This window comes from Cicer arietinum, chromosome 1 (genome assembly GCF_000331145.2).
Source record: "Cicer arietinum cultivar CDC Frontier isolate Library 1 chromosome 1, Cicar.CDCFrontier_v2.0, whole genome shotgun sequence".
Classification (NCBI taxonomy): Eukaryota; Viridiplantae; Streptophyta; class Magnoliopsida; order Fabales; family Fabaceae; genus Cicer; species Cicer arietinum.
Window position 1 is genome coordinate 5765180 of NC_021160.2, and position 22955 is coordinate 5788134.

General features: G+C 24.2%; 2 protein-coding genes across 2 annotated transcripts in view; one reads left to right on the forward strand and one right to left on the reverse strand.

The window, feature by feature from the left end:
• The window catches only part of LOC101512241 (homeobox protein SBH1), a 6528-nt gene extending 4879 nt beyond the window's left edge, over positions 1 to 1649 (reverse strand). Inside the window, exons 1-2 of the mRNA XM_004486133.4 lie at positions 568 to 1649; positions 37 to 289 (exon numbers count right to left, since the gene is read on the reverse strand). Coding sequence (XP_004486190.1) covers positions 37 to 289; positions 568 to 1017 — 703 coding nt within the window. The 5' untranslated portion in view covers positions 1018 to 1649. The remainder of the gene's footprint in view (positions 1 to 36; positions 290 to 567) is intronic.
• Positions 1650 to 22806: 21157 nt separating this feature from the next.
• LOC101512569 (plant UBX domain-containing protein 4-like) overlaps positions 22807 to 22955 on the forward strand; it is a 4287-nt gene continuing 4138 nt past the window's right edge. The window contains exon 1 of the mRNA XM_004486134.4: positions 22807 to 22948. Coding sequence (XP_004486191.1) covers positions 22894 to 22948 — 55 coding nt within the window. The 5' untranslated portion in view covers positions 22807 to 22893. The remainder of the gene's footprint in view (positions 22949 to 22955) is intronic.

Below are 22955 nucleotides of genomic sequence, written 5' to 3' on the forward strand. Positions count from 1 at the left end.
AGAGAGAGAGAGAGAGAGAGAGAGAGAGATTATAACCAATATTATCTGAAGAAGAAATAGTGAGATTTTTGAACTGAGACTCAATCCTTTGAAGAAAAAGCATGGCTTCCTTGAAGGGTTTGGAAAGTTCTTGCTCATACTTAATCAACATCTCACAGTAAGCTTCCATGAACTGATCCAAAGCTGGATCTTCACCTAAACACCCTGATCCAACTGCATCTCCACCCATTGTCACTGCAGATGCACATGCTTCTTCTAACCTCACCACCACTTCACCTGGTGCTCCAACCTAAAATAATTGTCACAAAGTTCAAAAATAAAAAATTGGTAAGATGAAGTGTCTTTATCATCTATGCTTAAAAGGGTTTTGACTTTGTTTGAAGTTATTTTTAATATACATCCTAGTTGTTTGTCAATATTATTAATAAATGGAAACAAAAGGCCACACAGTTTCAAAGTACAAATATACAACAACAACAAAACTCATCAGATCCAAACTTGTCAAACAAAAAAGTAAAAATATTTTCACTCACAAAATAAACAAAATTATATATTAATTTTCCTGACCTTTTGACAATTGATGTAAGCTTCCAAGAGACGGTGATAGTGAGGATGAGCCATGATCTTGGCTTTAACAGAAGAAGAAGAGGAAGAAGAGCTTCCATTGTTGTTGTTGTTGTTATTGTCCATAAAATAGTAACCTAAACCAGGAGTGTTGTTGTTGTTGTGAAACATGATAGAAGAGGTAGTATTGTTACCTACAGTAGTGTTATTACAGTTGGTGAAGAGGTTATTATTATTAGTGGAAGATATAGGAAGGAAGAGAGAGTTTGTATTTGCATTAGTGGTATTAGTAGTGTTAATATTATTATTATTATTATTTAATGGATGATGAGTAGTAGTTGCATGATGAGAAGTAGAAGTGACTAAAGGCATCATCATCATTGGACATAGCCCACCACTGTTTTCTCCAAAAGCCATAACATAAGAAGATGTTCCATTAGAACTACCCTCCATATTGAATCAATCAATATTATGCTACTTCTTCACACACCATTCACTTCCTATTTATTACTCACTCACTCTCTCACTCTCTCTCTCTCTCTCTCTAAAATAGGGTTGATTACTCTGAATGATATACTGAAGGGGTCACCCGGGTTTTATGGTAAAAAAGTAACAGGCTTTATTTATTTTTACAGAAATAGTGATAGTGTGATGGAGGGTATAGTTACAGTCAGTTACATGAATGAAGAAGGTTTATGTTTTGTTTCTTCTACTATTACTGGCAAAAGCCTGCAGAGATTTCCTTTGGAAAATGAGTGTTAGGATAGATTTAGAGCATTTATTAATGAGTAAGTAAGTAACTAGTGGACATAAGAAGGTTATTAGTGAAGAGTGAAATAAGGAACAGAAGAGTGCACGCGGGGCATAGAGGTAGGATGAAAAAAACTTGAGTTAGAGAAGAAGGGAGAGGAAGAGATATTGGTGCCAAAAAAGGGTTTTACCTTCCCAATGAAAACTCTCCCTTCCTTCCTTTTTCTGCACTGCCACTGATACCCTGCCATACAAAAGCAGTGGAGTGAGAGAGAAGAGAACAAGTAAGTTTTATGTACTACTACTACTAATAAATAGTGAGTTTGTGAGGAACGATCAAATCGAGGGAGCGAAAACAAGTTACCTACTCTACTCACGATCAATATTTGTGAACATAGATAGCTTTTATGCTGCACGGAATCCCCTTTCTTACCTCCTAAACCAAATATTATATCTTCAATATTCATTTATATACACTAATGCATCAAACTCATTCCAATTATTCAATCATCATAGATAATATTTTTCATAAGTATATTCTTAATGTTTTTTTTTTTAATGGATTTTACATATAAGATATAAGATAATGAACAATTGATGTTAATTCAAAAAATAAAGAAAAAGGAATGTGTTTTTTAAAATTAATTTTATCTGACATCAATTATATCAAAATCATATATTTAAAGATGATAAAAACAGTTAAATTCTACTTTTGAATAACGTTGTTAGTCGTCGTTATTATTCAAATAATTTTTAAACATTAATTTACAAAAATCATTTATCCAACTAGTTCAAGGTTACATTTTCAATGAAGTTGAATATATGCTAGCAATGTCATTCTTAAAAGTATTAAAAGAATCTAAAACGTAATACTATTTGACAAGAACACTAGGATTTAAGTTAGATAATTATAATTAGGAAAGAGAACGTCATGTTTAGTCTACGTTTTACTCATCCTCAAAAATTGCTTAAAATTGTGATGACAATTGTCCTTAGTGTTTGGGTGAATTACCTATCTGGAAGGGATTGTTTGAATTGTGTCGGAAAATGAAGCAAATATGTCGAAACTTAGGAGTAGTGGTGAAGTAGGCATTGAATGGTATTTAAGGTGGAGGAGAGAGTTGTTTCGTGGAAGAAAGAAAATATTGTTTAGCTTTTGAATGAATTGGAAAGGTTTAGTTTGAGAGAGTGAATGTGTGATGAAGTTGGCAAGGGGGATAATCCATGTGGTGTAATCCATGTGTGATAAAGCTTTCACATCGACGAAGGTCGTATTATTTGTTTGGAAGCTAATTCATCATTGAATTCCTTCGGATGATAACTTGTTGAGTAATTGATGAGGAAGCACGATTTATGTGTACGTGGATGTGGCCTAAATGAAACAACATACCATACGTTTTATTAATGTCATACATTTTCTATCTTTTGAATCGAGTTAGCAAAATGGTTGGGTGGTTGAAGTAATGTTTATTAATAATTGTAGTGGCTACTTGTGTAAGTTTCTTAGATTTTGATGCCAATGCTTGGATATTTGAAAAATAATTTTAAACTAATAATCACTAGCTATCATCACTCCGAACATTGTTGTTATATTTGATCATCGTCGATTACTTTTATTATCATGAACCACTCATTTCTAACATCAACACTATCAACCACTCACCTCTAATAATCGTCATCAATATATTGGATCACTGCCATTACCATTGACCATTCAACACTGATCAGAATCTATAACCACATTTACCACCCACCTCCAATTACCATCTCACGTCATCGACCACTCACTGCCACCATCTCCGATCACCTCATACATCACCACCTACCCACCTCCGCCTAGTGTCAACACCAACACCACCCACCTTTGATAAATGTCATCACCATATTTGACACCCACCACCACCACTACCAACCTCCATATCCGATCAACGTCCACTATTATAGTCATTGTCCATCACGCTTCGACCACCATCTCCAACTATCAACTGCTTCTTTGGCTCGTTGTGATCGTATTCGACAATTGTTCACTACTACAATAATCATTTTTCACAACTATAATTTTTTAAACACTATTATTAAAATTATAACTTATTTATAATATTTAAATTGTATTAAAATAATTAAAATTTAATATTTTCTTTTATAATTATTTTTATATGACAATATTTTTTAATATTTGATAAATTTATAATAAAATAAAATAAATTTAAAATTGATAGCTGAAAATTGAAAATTAAAAACTTCAACTAGTTTTAATTTTTAAATATCCTTAATTTTATTTTTCAAATATCAAATTAAATATATGACCGATTTATTTTGTGTGCCATTTTTACACATTAATGTTTCAAATCCCATTAATGTCCCACATACTTTACTGCACTAGATCAATAAGCAAAGACGAGAGGAGAATTGAATTTAAAGTCATAGTTTGACTTGTTATCTTTTAATTCAGTTACAACTTTATAACAGTATAACTAACTAAGTGAAATAGATATGGGTTGAAGAAGAAAAAAGTATTTGAAAAAATATAAGTTAAATAGGATATATAAATTACGAGTTTACATAATTGAGAAAGTGAATATAATTGATTGTTGAGTTGAAGTGAAGATGACGTTGGTATGGTAGTAATATAATGAGAAAAGTAATAAAAAGCGCGTGTGAAGGTAAGTAAAATAAAGCTGTAAAGTAAGTGGGACAGTCCGAATGTCTCTTCCTCTTTATGTAGCAATAGCAGCAAGAGTATGAGCATCACTTCCCGTAAAACTAAAACAAATTAAATACCGTAGCTACAAACCACCTCCATCCAGGTTACGTACTTATACTTATTGTCCCCCCTCTCACCCGCTTTATACTCTTTTCATCACTTACTACAAACAATAACAAATATTTAATTTAACACTTTTAATAAATAAGATTTACATTTTTAAATTTAGTTTAAAAAAATAGAATTTACAAAAATCAAAGACGACAATATTTGTCGTGTCACCCTTTTTAAATATACATTAAAATATATTAATCTACAATGGAATGCCTAATAACTTGGAGTAAATAAGAGAATCATTCTATTATTCGGATTCCCTGTCTTCATACAGCCAGAAATTAGTGGTTATTTAATTAAAAAAAATTAAATTTTTAAATTTAAATTTAATATTTTACATTATAAAATTTTCATTGTTTGAAATCGTTCAATTCAATCGAATGACTATTAATATCTCGATTATGTAAATGAAAGATTTATTTTAACATAGAAAATCTAATTTATATTTTTAATCCTATTTCTAATATACTTTACTTTCAATAATTAATATTTTATTTTAGAATTTTAACTCTATCTAAATATTATTCTATTATTAATCCATATATATTTTTTCATATATGAAATAATAAATATTAAAAAAAAATCACATAAACATAATTATAAAGTCTCAATTATAAATCTAATATTTAACATAACAATATCTTGATATTTTGCCGATTGAATGGATACTTGAAAACCTAGTTAATGTAATTTTAATCAATGTCCAAATATGTTTTTATTCATTAATTAATAATACATGAACTATGCGGCAGGGCGGCTATTGGCAGTATATCCAATAGTACAAGGTTTCTAATATACGAGGGGTCTAAATTTTTTTATTTTATTTTTTAAATATAAAAAAATTAGAGTAAATTTTTAAAAAATATATTTTTAGTTTTTATGAAATTATGAACTTTTAAATTTAATTTTTAAAATTATATTATTAATTTTTAATCTTTATTTTAATTTTATAATTTTTAATCTTTATTTTAATTTTATAATATTTTTTTAAGACTAAAAATTATTTTACAAAATATTAACCAAACGCAAATAGAAAAATGGTTATAGACTAAAAAGTTAATAATCTTTTAGATGAACTAAATTTATCTTTTAAAATTTTACAAAGATTAATTTTTTTAACTATTAAAATTGTATCTTTTTTTATTTGACTCAATTTTTAAGATTAAAACATAATCTCTAAAATAGTTTAGACGATCGTGTATGCAGCAAAACAGTCGCATCATGGAGATGCGAACTTATATATATATATATATTAAATAATAAAAAATGAAAATTAATAACAAATAGAAAAAATTATAAAGAGTAGCTCTCAATTGTTTATTCCTGTGGTCGCATATTTAAGATGTAACAATATACTAAAGTATGAATTTTATAATGCATTTTTAACGACGCTTGTTAAATATAAGCATTGTTCTATTATATTTTAAAAATACACAGAGTCTAAAACATCAAATTTTTTAAAAGTATTGTTACGACCTAGTAAAAGTCTAAAAGATATGATATTTTGATTTTTTTTTAAATAGATATTAAGAATAAAAAATCCACAAATTAAATCTATTTATATAAACTAAATAAGTTTGACTTATTTAAAATATTAAGGTATACTTATTTTTTTCCTAAAGGATATTATATGATAGGTTTAAACCTATTAAACAAAATTTAATTTTTCTTTTTTTACTAAAGGATAGTATATAATAGGATTTTTCATGAATATTTGATAAGGTCTTTAAAATATATAAACATAGTTTAATAAAGAAATAATGTAAGAGTCCATTTAAAAAAATTAATTATAAGAGTGTTTTTTTCCTTTCAATATTTCACCATTGTGTTCTTGTTCAACACAAATTTTTTTGGATCTTGTGACAATTTAGGATAGAGAATTCATTTAAATAATCTTAATTTAGAAAAATGTTAAAATATAAACAACTTTATCACGGAGAAGGTTTCAACTTTCAAAGGATAAACAAATTAAGGCAAATCAAGTACTAACACTTTGCCTTGATCGACACATATGAGCTCCCTTGACGATACATCCAATCAGTGGGTCCTAAATCTCCTTCTAGATTTTTTTCGTACAGAATTATCATTAATCATTTCATTACAGACGCAATTCATCCAATTTAATTATTTTTTAATTAACTTGTAGTACGAAACTAACTTTTCTTTACTTGGATATGAAACTATATATATAGTTGTTTCTGGTGGTAAATAATACTTTGTGTGTTTAACAAAGGCCAGTTTTTATTTTTATAAATAAAATAATAATTTTATCGTTAATTTCAGATTATTTAAAAAATATATATTCTTTAAAATTTAATTCATTTGTGGTGTCTTATATTCAAATGAAAGAGGATACAAAAGACTCATACATATTATAGTGTATTTGATTACTTCAAAATAGAATAGTCTTTAAAAGAAATGTAATATATATATATATATATATAACATCTTAACATTGTGGTAACAAATTTTGTTTAAGGATTCAAATAACTCTATAGTACTTTCTTTAATATACTTTTGGTTATAAAAAATGTTATATTGTAAAGATGATGTATTAGATTTAAACTCTTGAAGAACATCAGTTATCATTTAAATTTTAAATAATTTTTAAAAATTCATTTATAGTGTATTACATCTATCTTAAAATTTATCATTATATATTATGTATATATGTGAGAAAAAATGTATTATTATTATTTGAAATATTTATTATTATTATTATAAATTAATAATAATAGATTATTTAATATGGATTTCTTAAAAAATTTCAACAGAAGACTCTTACTTTTTTAGTAAAAAATTAATTTTTTTTTATATTTATCGATGATAAAATGTAATTATCATAAAAAATTTACCATAACTGTAAAACTTTATTTTAGAATATTAGTATTTATATCTATATATAACTTAAAGAAAAAACTTATCACTTGTGCAATATCAGAGTTTGTCCATGATAATCCTCTCAAAATGATCTAAAGGTAGGTCCTTACCAGTTTAAAAAAAATATATAATATTAAAAATAGGAAAAGAGATGTAATATTTTACTAACTTTTTTTAAGAAAAAACCAAAATAAGTGTTTATATTAAATGAAACCGTAATATTTATCATATATTAATTTATTAAAATATGGTATTTTACTGATGACTTAGATAAAAAATGAAATGTATTTTTATATTATTAGTTTGTGTATCAACTTTATCAAATATAAAATGTGGGGAAAATGATAATAATTTAAATATAAATTATTATACAAACTAAAAACGAGACATATATGTATTGTTGACATATATAGTCATGGATTTTTGTCTAGAGCATCAATGAAAAATGTTTGCAAAAAGCTACTAATTACAATTAAAGTAGTATACACATGATTGATATTTTATCCAAATTAATTAAAAAATAATTATTCACAAATTAAATAAATTATATTAAATAAATATATACTTAACTCTTAATATAAAATATCTGATATAATTTTATTGAGATGAGTAAAATATTAAAATTAAAATTTAATTAGTTGGCAAGACCCAACTTGATAAATGGTAATATTTGTAGTATTTTATTATTTGAAAATATTATTTATTTATGTCAATCATGAAACTGTCCATAGACGTGACTTAGAGCGAGAAAACGAAGAAAAAAAATAAAAACAAAGAGAATAAAAAGGAAAGCTATGGTAGATAGGTAGGGCTATGCATGCCTCCACCATCACACCTTGCACCAGTGACGTCTCTCAACTTTACGTTGCTTTTTTTCTTCTCTTCCCAATTCCAATATTAATAATCCTTCCCCAAACTTCAAACCCTAACGGCTATACACAAATCACAATTATCCAAACTCACTTTAATACCATTATTTAAATATATAAAAGTACATACTATTTAATTATTTTTTAAATACTTATCCAAAAGTGGATAAATAGTTTTAGAAACAAATTTTAAAATTCATTACTGTTTAATTTATTTCTAATGATAATTTTGTTACTTTTTTTTAATACCGAGAACTATAAGAAAATATACTCACAAGATGGATATTTATAAAGAAAAATAAATGTAATTGGTTTAGAGTAACAATATCCTTGTAAATGTAATGGTTAGAATTGAAAATTGAATTTTTTATTTTATTTTGTATTTTAAATCTCTAAAAATATATCATTTTTATTCTATATTATATTAATGATTTTTATTTCATCTTTAACATACAATAATTATTCATTAAATGTTAACATGATATTTTAGTGTCACATGAAAGTGTTGATTGTTTCTGACATTATTGATATGTGTTAATGTCATGTGTCATTATAGTCTAAAGTAATATTAACATGTGACATTATAATAATTCGTAAAAATATTACGTATATTTTATTTATCACATATATTTTTATTAAATTAAAGTAAGAAACTAAAATCAAATGCTATATTTACATCAACTAAACATATTTCTAAACCTTTTAGTTTTTATAAGTATTTTGACTTTTTTCTCAGCTCTTTAGTAGACTTTTATTAGGATTGAAGTTTATGTAGTCGATTTAATTTTAGTATAGGCGATCACATTTATTAATAATCCCGATTTAATTTTAGTATAGGCGATCACATTTATTAATAATCCCGATTTAATTTTAATATAGGCGATCACATTTATTAATAATCCCTATTAAAAATATGAAATAATTTTCCGTTATAAAAAAATAGATACTTAATTATACAAACTTTATTGGCATATAACTTTTTGTAGTAAATCTTGAACAAATAGTATGGAGATTTACTTTGGATTGCATATATAGTAATGTTTTGCCTTTAGGCAAAAGGAAAGTGACATTCACAAAACTTTTTTTTAGGTAAACCAAGCAATGATTATAATTAGATAGTATAGAATATACTTATGAGTTATGAACAGCCAAAAGATGGCTATTAACACTATAATAAGAGGCTTTAAGGAGACAAGTTGCTTTTATGGACGGTGTAAACCCCTGCAATCATTTAAAGAAATAATCAAATATATGAAATCAACGTCAAAGCATATATACTTTGGTGATTGGTGATATTATATATTTGATTGAATTTTTTATTGGATTGATATTAATATCCCAAAGTTTATCATTAGTTTTTACTTTTCATGCTAGTAGATAATTAGATATTATTGGCTTTCCCACTTTGTAAAAGGCTTCTGATTGAATACTATTTAAGTCAACTTATATTAAGGTACAAATAATAATGAAATTGAAAAAATTGTGTTTGCTATCAAATTCTTGACTTGGTCTTGGTTTATTGGATTTAGGAATAAGATAATGTTGGAACATATGTATGTTATAGTGTGAATTTAAAAATGTGTTGAAATCCCACATTAAAAAGAAATATTTTTTGTAAATTTAAGTGGAAAGAAATATGTTTTTTTTAAAATTCAAGTCCCACACTGGAAAGAATTTTTTTTGAAATCCCACTTTGAAAAACTATCATATTTTGTTTAGTTTCAATTCTATACATACTAAAGTCCCACATTGTTTAGAAAACATATGTGACTTTGCTTCCATCACTATATAATGAGTTTCAAGCTATTTTGAAAAGTACACCAAAGTTGGATGCTTTTCCCAACTTTCTCTTTTCTCCCTCTTATATTCTGCTCCCCTAATTTTTGAGCCACTCCCCTTTCTTTCTGTCCCTTTGGTTTTTGAGTGGTTATTATGTCGTAGTCCCTTGCACAATTTTAGGCAGTGCAACGTCTTAAAGAGAGCGTTAAAACTCAAAATCCAACAGATAATTGGTCTAAATTTTGGTTGTTGGCTAAATAACCCACTGCAATGTTTATGTTGTAGACGAATTGTATTCTCGTGGAATGGATTGGAGTACTCTTGTACTTTTTATAATTCATTTCGGTTATAAAAAAAAAAAAAGAATTTGTTACCAGCAAATGGAATTATGTGATAAAGCACCAATAACTAAACGAAAAGCGTCCTGTTATTGCATGTTTTGATTTGCTATTCCAACCAGATGGGCCTAACCTGGGATTTTAGTTTTTATGATCATTTTGATAAATAATGTATGTTAAACTAGCATATGGGCCTGAGCTTTGAGTGTGACCGCGACTTAATCAATATCAATTCGATGTAATAAAAGAAAAATAAATGTGATTTAAATTTTGAGGTAGTAGTTTGTTTTCCTTTTTTCTTTTCAAATAATCAGATAACTCTCTCATTCACTAATAGACAAAAAAGATACGAGAAATTAAATTTTATCGGGTATTTAAGTGTCATACCAACACAAATTACTTATCAAAATTATTTACATCAATGTAACATTTCAAGAATGTTACCTGATTCAATAACTTTTGATTTTTAAATTTTTACATATTTTACAAACAAACCGGTAGATTCAAAACTTTATATCTTATAGATAATACAAATTTTACATAATATAAAATTATTCAATATAATTTTGAGATTTAAAACAATTTTAAAAGCGTGTAATTTTTCCTATGTTTAGTGTATCAGGATAGTTTGTCAAGCTTTCAAATAAGTTATTGTAATATAAACAAAAACATAGAAATAACTTATTCATATAAAGAAAATATATATTAAAATTCCGTTGACTCCAAAAATAATTCTACGATGAATTACTTTACTTAATAATTTAATATAAATAATAAATTTTATTAATTAAATCATTGATTATGGACATAAATTTTTAGTGATCAAATACATAAATTTTATATAAATTTAAAATTTGTAACTATGTAATCTATATTCAATATTTACTAATATTTTTAAAAGTTTATTGCATATTCATTTGAATATTAAATTTTTAGTGATCAAATACATAAATTTTATATAAATTTAAAATTTGTAACTATGTAATCTATATTCAATATTTACTAATATTTTTAAAATTTTATTGCATATTCATTTGAATATTAAATAGTTTTAAAATTTTATAAATTTTTTTATATTTGATTTACTTAATAAAAATATTTGATTTATCAATTAGATTAATAAAATTTATTGTTTATATTAAATTGTTAAACAAAATAATATATTACAAAATTATTCATAAAATCAATAGATGCCCAACCATATATATATTAAAACTGAAAAACACTCTGCAAAGTTATTTAAAAATCATAAAAATTGTCTAATGACTTTCTTTGTCGCATTATCTCAATGGTCTGATTAATATTATATCATTCAAAATTCAAATTTTATTTTAAAATAATTAGAATCTATGATAAATTTAAAAACATTAAGATACATGTGACTTGATTATACAATCGCAACCTCAATTCCAAATTATGAATCCCATTAATATTGACTAACATTGACCATATAATTTCACCTAGATAGATAACAAGAGTATGAATTGTATGAAATGGTGGGTCCAAGGAATTTCCATTTGCAGTTGCACATTATCTGTACACCACAAAAGGGTGGAAGCCCCACATGTTAGTACCGTTCGATTCTCCACCTATGTTGGCTATCTTCATATAGATAATATAATTTAATCACGTTTATAGATATATTATAGATGACACCATCTAGCTGGAAAGTTGGTGCGATGCATACTTATGTTTCTTTACTGTTGTTTGGCTCACAATTTTCCAACATAAATCAACTCATGCTTTTTCCATAAGCATATTTAGCTTTTTTGTCAAGTGGAGTGGCACTTTTGGGTCTTCTCTTAAGATCTTTTAGGTTCCGAGATAAGATTTTGTGGTTATTAGATATTGTTCCAAGACATTAAGATTTCTTTGTTACAGTTGAATTGCTAATCTATCACTAGTTGTACCAAATTAGCTCATTTCATTATCAAATATTGCTCAATTATTATAGGAGGATCGTAAAAGAAATGAGAATTAACATAAAAAATAGAGGCTCTAGCCAAATGATGGATTATCTTTTGTCAAACTTGGACTTATTACAATTGTTAGTTTTTAATAATTATTTCCACCTGGAGGAGCACTTACTGTTTGTGTTAGCTGCAGCTTGCTTTAGTTTGTTCATTTGTTTTGGTAAAAAAAAAAAGATTATTCATTTGTTCTTCTTAATAATAATTGGAATTTGAGTAAAAAAACAAAATAATGATTGGACTTTTGAATACTCTAGTTCATCTTTGGGGCCCAAGAATTACAAATTACCAACTAAGGTTGAAATGGGCTTCTTGCACTAAGAGCAGTGTTATATATTAGATAATTGTTGATTCACTCCGTGTTTGTTGATCCGTCTCTAAATATTCTATTGAAAGTTTAGACTTGTAGTGTATTTTACATTATCGAAAATTAAAATTCAATAAAAACTCAAAAAAATTGAACAATATTAAGACTTATGAACAATCAAATATATATTATTAAAAACGAATTTATAAGAATTTTTTAAATGATAAGTTCTCGTAGAATTTGAATCATAGGTTACGAAAGAAAAATACTTCAGATTAACTTACTTTCAATTGATCATTTTTTTTTCTTAAAAAAATTAGGAAAGATATATAAATTATTATTAATTAACAACTAAAGCAATACAAATAGTTAATTAACAATTGTTATAGATGAGATTTGAACTTCATCTATAATTTATTGAGATTTAAAAATAATGCTTTTTCTACTAAGCTAACAAATGAGTAATTCCATAATGTATTGACAAATACATCTTTGTCATGTACCTTACACTGTAGTCAGTTTTTATTCTTATAAAGCTAATTGCAAATAATGATAATTTATGATAAACTATTTTTCAAATATGATTATCATAATATGGTATTTGTTCAATCTGGATTCTTTGAATGGTTTTGAAAGTTGATTTTGGTATTCCTTGTTTGATCCAAAAAGACGAATCTTTAAACTAATTTGGTTTAGTGTAGTGGTAAGATACTTGCAAAGCAAAGAGCTTCAATGCTCAAAGTACTAATCATGTGGGAGATATTATTGTAATCCTCAATTGATCTCCCACAAATGCGGATTGAGATAGAGAAAAATTTGATGAAAAATGTGAGAAGCTTATTTTTGTTGGGTATAGTAATGAATCAAAAGGCCATCGTCGCTTTAATCAAAACACTAAACCTTAAATTAAATCAAAACTAAAAAGTTTAATTGCTAAGAGCATGTGTCTTCTCAGATGTCATTTAAGCCTCTGAAATATTTCATGGCAGTTGATTTAAGACATACCAATAAACAAAGTGTATCTCAAAAATCAACTTGTTAGAGGGGTGCCTTTTAGGAGTGAAATCATGTGGGTAGCATGGCCAGACGGTGGCCATATTACTCAATAATTGGTATTTCAGTTGAGCTCTATATTCCGTAAATCATTTGAGAAATAACCTATAATAGTAGAACATGCATAACAAATTTACACCATGCATTTAGCCTTTAAGAAAATAAAACAAAGATATGAAAATTTGAAAACATAAAAAATTGAAGAAGATGGAGACTAGTAGAGATAGACACTAGAGAGCACATATACAAGTCCATTATCGTTAACAACAAATTTAACAACGTATCAATTTGGCAAGTGGCCAATAAATATAGACGTCTATATAGAAAATTAGTATATAGTCACTAATTATAGTTTACAATATAAATCATACTATATAAATTAATTTTGTTAAAAATAGAAGATGAAAAACTCATATAGAGGGTGGTACCACGATCATTAACAAGAAATCTAAAACCTTACCAATTTGTCAAGTGGCCAATAAATATAGAAAGGCCTCTAAATGGCAATTCCTATCTTTTTTTATCTTTTCGTTTTTTTTGGAAAATATGGAAAATGACCATTATCTTATAATTTTCTATATAAACCCACACACCCTCTAACACTTTAAAGTTTGTGTTGTGATTTTGTCTTAGAAAAAAAATGAAAATTATAGCATGTGTTGTTTTGGTGATGTGCATGGTAGTTGCAGCAGCACCTATGGCAGAAGGTGCAATCACATGTTCAAGTGTAATTGGTGCTCTTGATACATGCACTAGTTAGTAGTTATCTTCAAGGTGATTCTGGTCCTTCGGATGATTGTTGTTATGGAGTGCATGAAGTTATGGATTCAGCTGGCAGCATCATTGTCCATTGATCAGAGGAATATTTGTTACTGCTTTTCATATGGGATATTTCTATTAATGCTCCTAGTTTTGACGTACCAAGCAAATGCCGATGATCTTCTTTTCAACTGTGGTGTTACAAAGCCCTACAAGATTAGTCCCAATACCAACTGTGCTAGGTATGTCTACTAACTTTCACTTGTTAATCAATCTAGTTAATTTTATAAATTGTTAGAGTTATTTTTTTCTTTATTATAGACTATTTTGATAACATTTTAAATTTTCAAAAACTAATTTATACTTTTATTTTTAGGACTATATTATAAATTTGCGTTGTTTAATTTTCTAGGATTCTTTTATAAATATGTTTTGTTGCATATTTAACATTTTTTAGTAATATATTTTTCTTTGTTTTGAGGATGTTTTTTTAGGATACTGCTTTTTTATTGGTTTATTTTGAAGTGGGGGCAAAAACAAGAAATTAATTACTAACTAATTTTTTTTTGTTGGTTATGTTTACAGCATTCCGTAAGATTTTACAGATGAGAATAATGGAAACTTCTCATTAGTAAATGAGAATGCCAAGTATTGCTCTATTAAGGAATAAGAGTGTTTGTACCCAAAAATATTCATAAAAATGAGAGTGATGGAGGCTCATGTTAAATAGGGCCCTATTTTCTTATTTTAATTTCAGTTTCTGAATAATCGTCACATTATCTGTTGAAAAACAAACGAATAATATGTTGTACTTTTCTATAAATAAAGCAAAAAGGTTAGGTTGTATTATTTGAAGTTAATACTCATTATTAATTTATTGTTAGTAACTAATTTAATATTGATTTAACATTAACAACACTTCGAACAGATCCGGATCTGAAAAAATATGAGAAAGGGACTGAAAATTTATTTCATAAATATTTTTTTTAATTAAAATCATATATTAAATTATTGTGACAATAATCAATTGATTGAACTTATTTTGTTAAAGATCTCTAGTTAAAGAAAAATCGGTGGGAAAAACTGAAGTTTCAAATCATAATTGAAGCAATTCTTTATGAGATTTTTTTTATTTTTAATCAAACTTCGAATTTTCAAAGTATTCTTTTCTTAAAAATCAAAGAATTAAAATAAAATAAATATTATTGTCACAATAATATTTTAATATTTTTTACACATATATCCGTTTTTAAAATTATATTAAATAATTAACAAAATATATTCACTTTTTATTCTCGATAAAAAAATAAATGTTAAATATAATAATAATAATAATAATAATAATAATAATAATAATAATAATAATAATAATAATTAGAGTGATGTTAAATAGTACGAATGATGCCTTTAAACAAATGTAAGAATGATAATTTGTCTTGTTATAAATAATTAATAAAAAATTAAGTTAAACTTTAAAAAAATTGTGGGTGACTAAGTGTTAAAACGAGAGATCACTTTGGTAGTATATTTTAATTAAACAATTAGAATATAACTCGTGCGTTGCACGAGATATATAGATTTTAACATATGAGTAGTATTGTGAATAAGATTTTAAAATTTCAAAAATAATATAATATATATAGAATTTAACATATTAGTAATATTGTGAATAAGATTTTAAAATTTCAAAAATAATATAATTTATTGATTTTGTTTGTAGAGTACATTTTTTCAAGTGAGTTTATTTCAGTAATTATTATATATGAGTTGACAAACACACATTTGATAATATGTAAAATATTTTGTAGAACGTAATTGCAACTAATTCATATATTTAGTATTAAAAATCCACGGTGATTATCATCCTACAAACAAAATTCATAAATTATATTTAGTGTTAAAAATACTAAAAGTATTTTAATAAATATTAATATATGTAATTATCTACCGCAAAATCAAATTAGTCATGCTCTTTTATTGTGTTGTCAAATCTAAATTTATTTTTAAAATATTTTTAGAAAAATATAAAGATAATTTTGTCATTTAGTATTCATTTTCATTCTAATTTTGTTAAAGAAATAACAAATCTAAATTCCAATATTTTGAGTATGAAACTTCTATACAATATGACTTAGAGAATTTTCACAAACAACTCATATGTACGGTTGAGTAAAACTAAAACAGATGTAGAAACTTCAAATTGGTAGTACTTTTAAAAAATTTAACAACATAAAACATCTCCATAAAAAAACAACAAATAATTTTTTTAATTTAAATATTAAATATTATTTTTTTATCTATAAATGGTAAATAGCTTTTTCCCGAATACACAATAATAACATTCATATAAAGCTGAATATGGACAATCTTCTTTGTCTTTTGAGTAGTCAATATATTTTCATGTCGTAGATGAGATCCATTAAAACATATCAGAATAATTGATTACTCCATTTTAGTTTTGCATGTAGAAAATTATATATTGATTGTACTTTAATTTGTAACTTATAACACATTAATAGTTATACATAATATTAGATATTAAATAATAATAATAATAATAATGATAATAATAATAATAATATAATAATAATAATAATAATAATAATAAGAATTTTCCAACTATATATACTTCTTTGAAAATAATTGGTTGCAAGCCACTAATCGTAGAGATTGTTTGAAGAAGTAGAATAATATACGTCAAAATAATTTTCTCTCGAAGACACAATAATAGCACTCGTATAAAGCTAAATATATATATATTATTGTTGGGTACTTCTCTTTTATAAATTGAATTGATAAAATTGAATATATATTATTGATATAACTATATTGATTGTACTTTAATTTGTAACTCATGACACATTAATAGTTATACATAATATTAGATACTAAATAATAATAATAATAATAATAATAATAATAATAATAATAATAATAATAATAATAATAATAATAATAATAATAATATAATAATAAGAATTTTCCAACTATATCTACTTTGAAAATAGTTTGAAGAAGTAAAATAATATACGTCAAAATAATTTTCTCTCGAAGACACAATAATAACACTCATATAAAGCTAAATATATATTATTGTTGGGTACTTCTGTTTTATAAATTAGATTGATAAAATTGAATATATTATTGATTTAAAGCTAAATATATATTATTGTTGGGTACTTCTCTTTTATAAATTGAAGTGATAAAATTGAATATATATTATTGATATGACTGCTATATTAATAATCATTTGACAATTGAGACATAAAACTTCATATTAATTTTTTAAAATAATGTGGAATTAATGGAAAGATGTTGGATAAACATTATCAAATAATAATGTGACGTTATGAAATAATAATGTGGAATTAATTTAGAAAATTTTGAGTATACGTTATGAAATAATATTAGATAGGAGATAGTATAAGATAGTGAACGGTGTATAGAATTTGTGAAAAAGCTATAAACTGAATAGAGGAAACTCTCCGTGACGTGCCAGCGGAGTATGTTTTAAATATATACTAGATTATGGCCCGCGCGTTGCCCGAATATTAATTAATTAAATTTATAAGTTTTATAAGTAATATTTTATATATTAAAAATTTAGTGCTAACATATTTTTTTAGAACACATATGTAGTAAACGTTGGTTCATTATATTTTTTAATATATTCATATATATTATAATTTTAAATAAATTTGTATATTTTAATAATTGGAAGTAACTTTTTTAATAAGTTTTTATATATTCGTATTTTATGATTATTTTTAATAAATTTGTGTCTTTTATATCAAATAAAATATATATTTTTATTTTATAAAATGTTATTAAAAAAATAGATTGACATAAATTGAAAGTAATTTTAAATGGGCTGACATTAATTAGTAATTGAATTTTTAAGGTATAAAATCATTACAGTAGAATAATATAATTGTAAGGAAGATTAAATAAATAACATTTATGTCGATATTTATGAGTGATTAAGTGATTTTTTTCATTGAATTTAATGACTAATAATATAAATTATTACGATTGGTAAATGACTAATAATACTATAAAATAATTTATAAAATTATTATAAAATAACTTATAAAATAATTTGATAATAATATAAATTATAAATTATTTTAAATGAAATAATTGAAAGTAATTTTAAATGGATTGATATTAATGAGTAATTGAATTTTTAACGTACAAAATTATTACTCACCATAAGTGGAATAATATAATTGTAAAGAGGATTAGATGAATAACATTTATGTCATATCTATGAGTGATTATGTGATTTTTTTCATTGAATTTAATGACTAATAATATAAATTATTACAATTGGTAAATGACTAATAATATTATAAAATAATTTATAAATTTATTATAAAATAACTTATAAAATAATTTGATAATAATATAAATTATAAATTATTTTAAATGAAATAATTGAAAGTAATTTTAAATAGATTGACATTAATGAGTAATTGAATTTTTAACGTATAAAATTATTAGTCACCATAAGTGGAATAATATAATTGTAAGGAGGATTAGATAAATAACATTTATGTCGATATTTATGAGTGATTAGGTGAGTTTTTTTCATTGAATTTAATGACTAATAATATAAGTTATTACAATTGGTAAATGACTAATAATACTATACAATAATTTATAAATTTATTATAAAATAACTTATAAAATAATTTGATAATAATTTAAATTATAAATTATTATCAAATTGTAAAATAATTTATAAATTATAAATTTATTTATTATAAATTTATTATAAATAAATTTATAATTTATAATTTTTTTATAAAATAATATTATCAAATAGATTTTGGAGGTATTAAAAAAATTGTGGAAAGAAGATGAGAAGTTGTTGAAAGAGAAAGAGTACTCTCATGAGGTGCACATCAACTTGTTGGCTGATGTGGATTAAATATGATGAGGTGACAAAACATGATGAGGTGGCAAAATATGATGAGGTGGCATCGATAGTCCGTTTTAAATATATATAATAGATAGAATAGATGCTTTACACTTCTTTCCTAAAATATAATAGTAACATACATTTTTTAATATATATTTTTTATTAGTTAAATTCAAATGTGTTCAATTAAATTTATGAGACTCACTTGATATAATGGGATCTATGTGAAATTTAATTGATCACAAACAACATCTTAGAAAGTGTATGTTTGAAAATGTGTTATTAACACTCCTCAACACTTTTTTATGTTGATATAAGCCCTCTCTACTTATTATTATAAACAAAAAATAATTTTAATTTTGGTCACTATTATAAATAAAAGTTAATTATTTTTGACTTATTTGATATTAATACTCTAAATCTATTAATACTTTAATAAAAAATATCAATGTTGATAATTGAGTATTTGACGTTCAGATTAACAATTTAATAAATTTTAAATATATTTTGCAGAAAATTTATAAAATTAATTACACATAACTAATTTTCTTAATAAACATAAAAATAGTTACATACTCTCTCGTAACTAATATAAATAAAATAATTATTTTTACAGTCATTAAGAAAATTAGTTAACTATAATTAATTTTCTAAATTTCATATAAAACATAATACAAAATTATTGAATTATCAATTGAAATATTGTCAAACACTCAACTACCAACATTAAATATTTTTTATAAAAATAATGGTATGAAAGGAATTATACTAGCATTATATATGTCAAAAGCATTTAATTATTATTTATAATACTAATTAAAATTTGAGATTATTTTTTTCGTACAATAGAGACCTAAGAGAGTATTTTACTTCAAATATATCAAATATATAGTAAAAGATATTACATTAAAAATGATACAAATAATATTAATTAAATAATATAATTGAAAATAAATATTTAGAAGATTGAAAAATTTAATTATTTTAAAATAATTTTTTTACAAGGAAATCAATTATTATATAACGAATTATAAAATCCTTAACATATCATATTGAGGCAAAAAAAAAATAAATATTGCGGATATAACTCTAATATACAAGTGTGTACAATTTAATATTTGTTATTCGATGAGTATTTATGTGAAGTTTATAAATAATCGCAAAATAATATTGAAGTTTCACAAAACATCATAGTCTCTAAACTAAAGTCATTGCAGCTCGACCACACTTAAGATCAACCAAAGCTACAGAAAAAATTTCAAACTTGAAGTGACAATGTCATATATTTCTATGTATGGCATGTTACCTACTACAGGGTCATGTCAAATCAACAAGGAGAACAAAGGTTTTATTTCTTCAAATAAGCTATAAAGATAGAAAAAATTGAAGTTGAGTTTTAGCTATTACAAAAAAGAAAATCTATGTTGTTGAAAAATTCATATCAAGAGCTTCATTGTAAAAACTCTTAGGAGTCCAGATTCAAGTCTTTAGTTGCAAAGAACAACTCAATTAGAGTTTTCTAAACTAACTTGAAGTAAAACTCTTTTGCTTGTAATAGTTATTACTCGCTAAAAAGTTGAGTAGTATGTATTATGTGACAACTAGAAGACACTCTCATGTGTATTCAATGATTGAATATTGCAAAATTCTTTTAAGATAAGATGGGATTGAATATAACTATTAGGTTGATACTGAATCAAAATATTTGTGCATCTTTTGTATCACTTATCTTGTTTTTGCTTTTACTATTAACTATCTCATAATTAAGGGGATTTATCAGTTAAACGTTGTCAACTATTTGCTAAATAAATATTTTAATCAATCTAAACAATGATCACTTTCTTATTAAAAAAAAAATTAAAAATGAGCTTTTGAGAAACAATGATATAGACTATAATTCATTCCTCTTTTTTGAGTTTATTTTTCTCATTTTCAAATAATATCTTGCTAATATCTATTATTGATACTTTCACAATATAATTCATATCTTATTAATATTAATTAATCATAATCTGCACACTTACATATAACAATTAACATGTTACACTGAACATTAAAAATATAACATTTATTTTGACACAATTTTCATGTACAAATGTATCATTATTGTCGGAAGAGATAGTAAAATCTAAATACAATCAAAGTTAAATTATAATTTTGATTTCTTGAATTATTTTTCAATTTTACTTTGATTTTTAAGTTTTTCTTCTCGATTTGTTATCTTATTACTTTTAGATTATACTTTTGATTCCTTAATTTTTTTTTTCATTTCAATTTCTTAATTATAATTAGTCATTTTCATTCTTAATTATAAATTTAAGTTTATCAAATATTTCATATTTTTTTCTTTTTTCTTGCCCAGTCATGTGCCTAATCACCAATAAAAAGTATGCCAACATGTGAAATATTTGAAAGACTCAAACCAAAATTTGATGGAAAGAACCAAAGTATCTATATTTATAACTTAACGTATGGTTTTAACCTTAAAGTCAAATTGCTATGAAAATTATTATTCACTACTCGCTCTGATTTTGTTAACAATTATCGTTTTAGATTATTTCACACGAAACGAATAATTCAAAGATATAATTGGTATTTTTTCAATTATAAAAAATAAAAAGTACAAAATAATAATTTTAATATGCAAATAATTTATTTAGATGTATAATTTGTAAATAAAAAATTACAATTTTTGTACAAAAATGCATCGATTTTATTTTTGATATTTTAAATTTAGAGTTATGATGTGTCCCAATCTAAGATAGAAAAGATCTTTTGACTCACTAAACACTTTGAAAATTTATATTTATCTCTTTTCAATGACACTAGTAAAAATAGAAGCAAAAAATATTACTCTCTTGACTCATAATGAGTGTTGTTTGAAATTTAAAAAAAATGATTTTGACTTTATATTTTAAAAAATGATTTTTATGGTAACTTACTTAAAAATAGTAGAAGTTGTTTTTGACTTATTTGTTATTGATTCAAAAAAAGTAATTTTGACATTCAATAATTGATATATTCAATTTCAAATGTTTTAACATGATAAAAATTATATTTAAAAAAAAAACTATATTTCAAAAATGATTTTTATGAATAGCTTTTCAAATAGTTTTTAATCACTTTTTGAAATTTCATTATTCAAAAGAAGTTGTAGTAATAGATGAAATATATAAAATGATATTTTAAGATAAACAATTTAAACTGATTTTTTATTTCAAGTTTAATTTTTGAAATTAATTTTTAAAAATGTCAAAACAAAAAGTAAAAATATTTTCAAAATTTGTTTCAATTTTTTATTTAAACAAACAAACCCATAATAAATATTATTTAAGATTTTTACTAAAAAAAAAATACTTCATTCGTCTTTAATCCTTTTAACTTTTTCTCTATGTCTTAATACAATACAAGACCACTCACAAAATTCAACTGTATTAATATTTTCTTTACAAAATTACTATTAATTAATTTATCAATAAAAAACGTAACTTATTTTTCTCTCTCTTGTAATAACAATAATTATATGAATAAATATATAAAAGTAATATATTTATTTAAATTTTTTATCATAATCATTTTTTTAATATATATAAAATTTATTAAATAGGACGAAAGTGTAGTAATTTCATTAGATTATTTTAAAGTAACGGTGTGTTCTATACTATCATAAATACAAAATATAATTAATATTTTGAAATGTAGATATTAATAATTAAAGAATATAATAAAATATAACAATTATTGAGAATGATATTTATGTTGATAAAATTTTCATTCTAAAGCAACTTTAAAAGCCAATAATGTGATAGCAAGAATATTAATTATTCCAACATAGATATTTTCATTTTCATTACTCTATCGTTGTTGTGAGTACTCAAATCAATGGCGTCGCGGGACAACAAGAAGGCATCCAGCAGTCGAGCTGGAAGAATTCGCACTCTTTC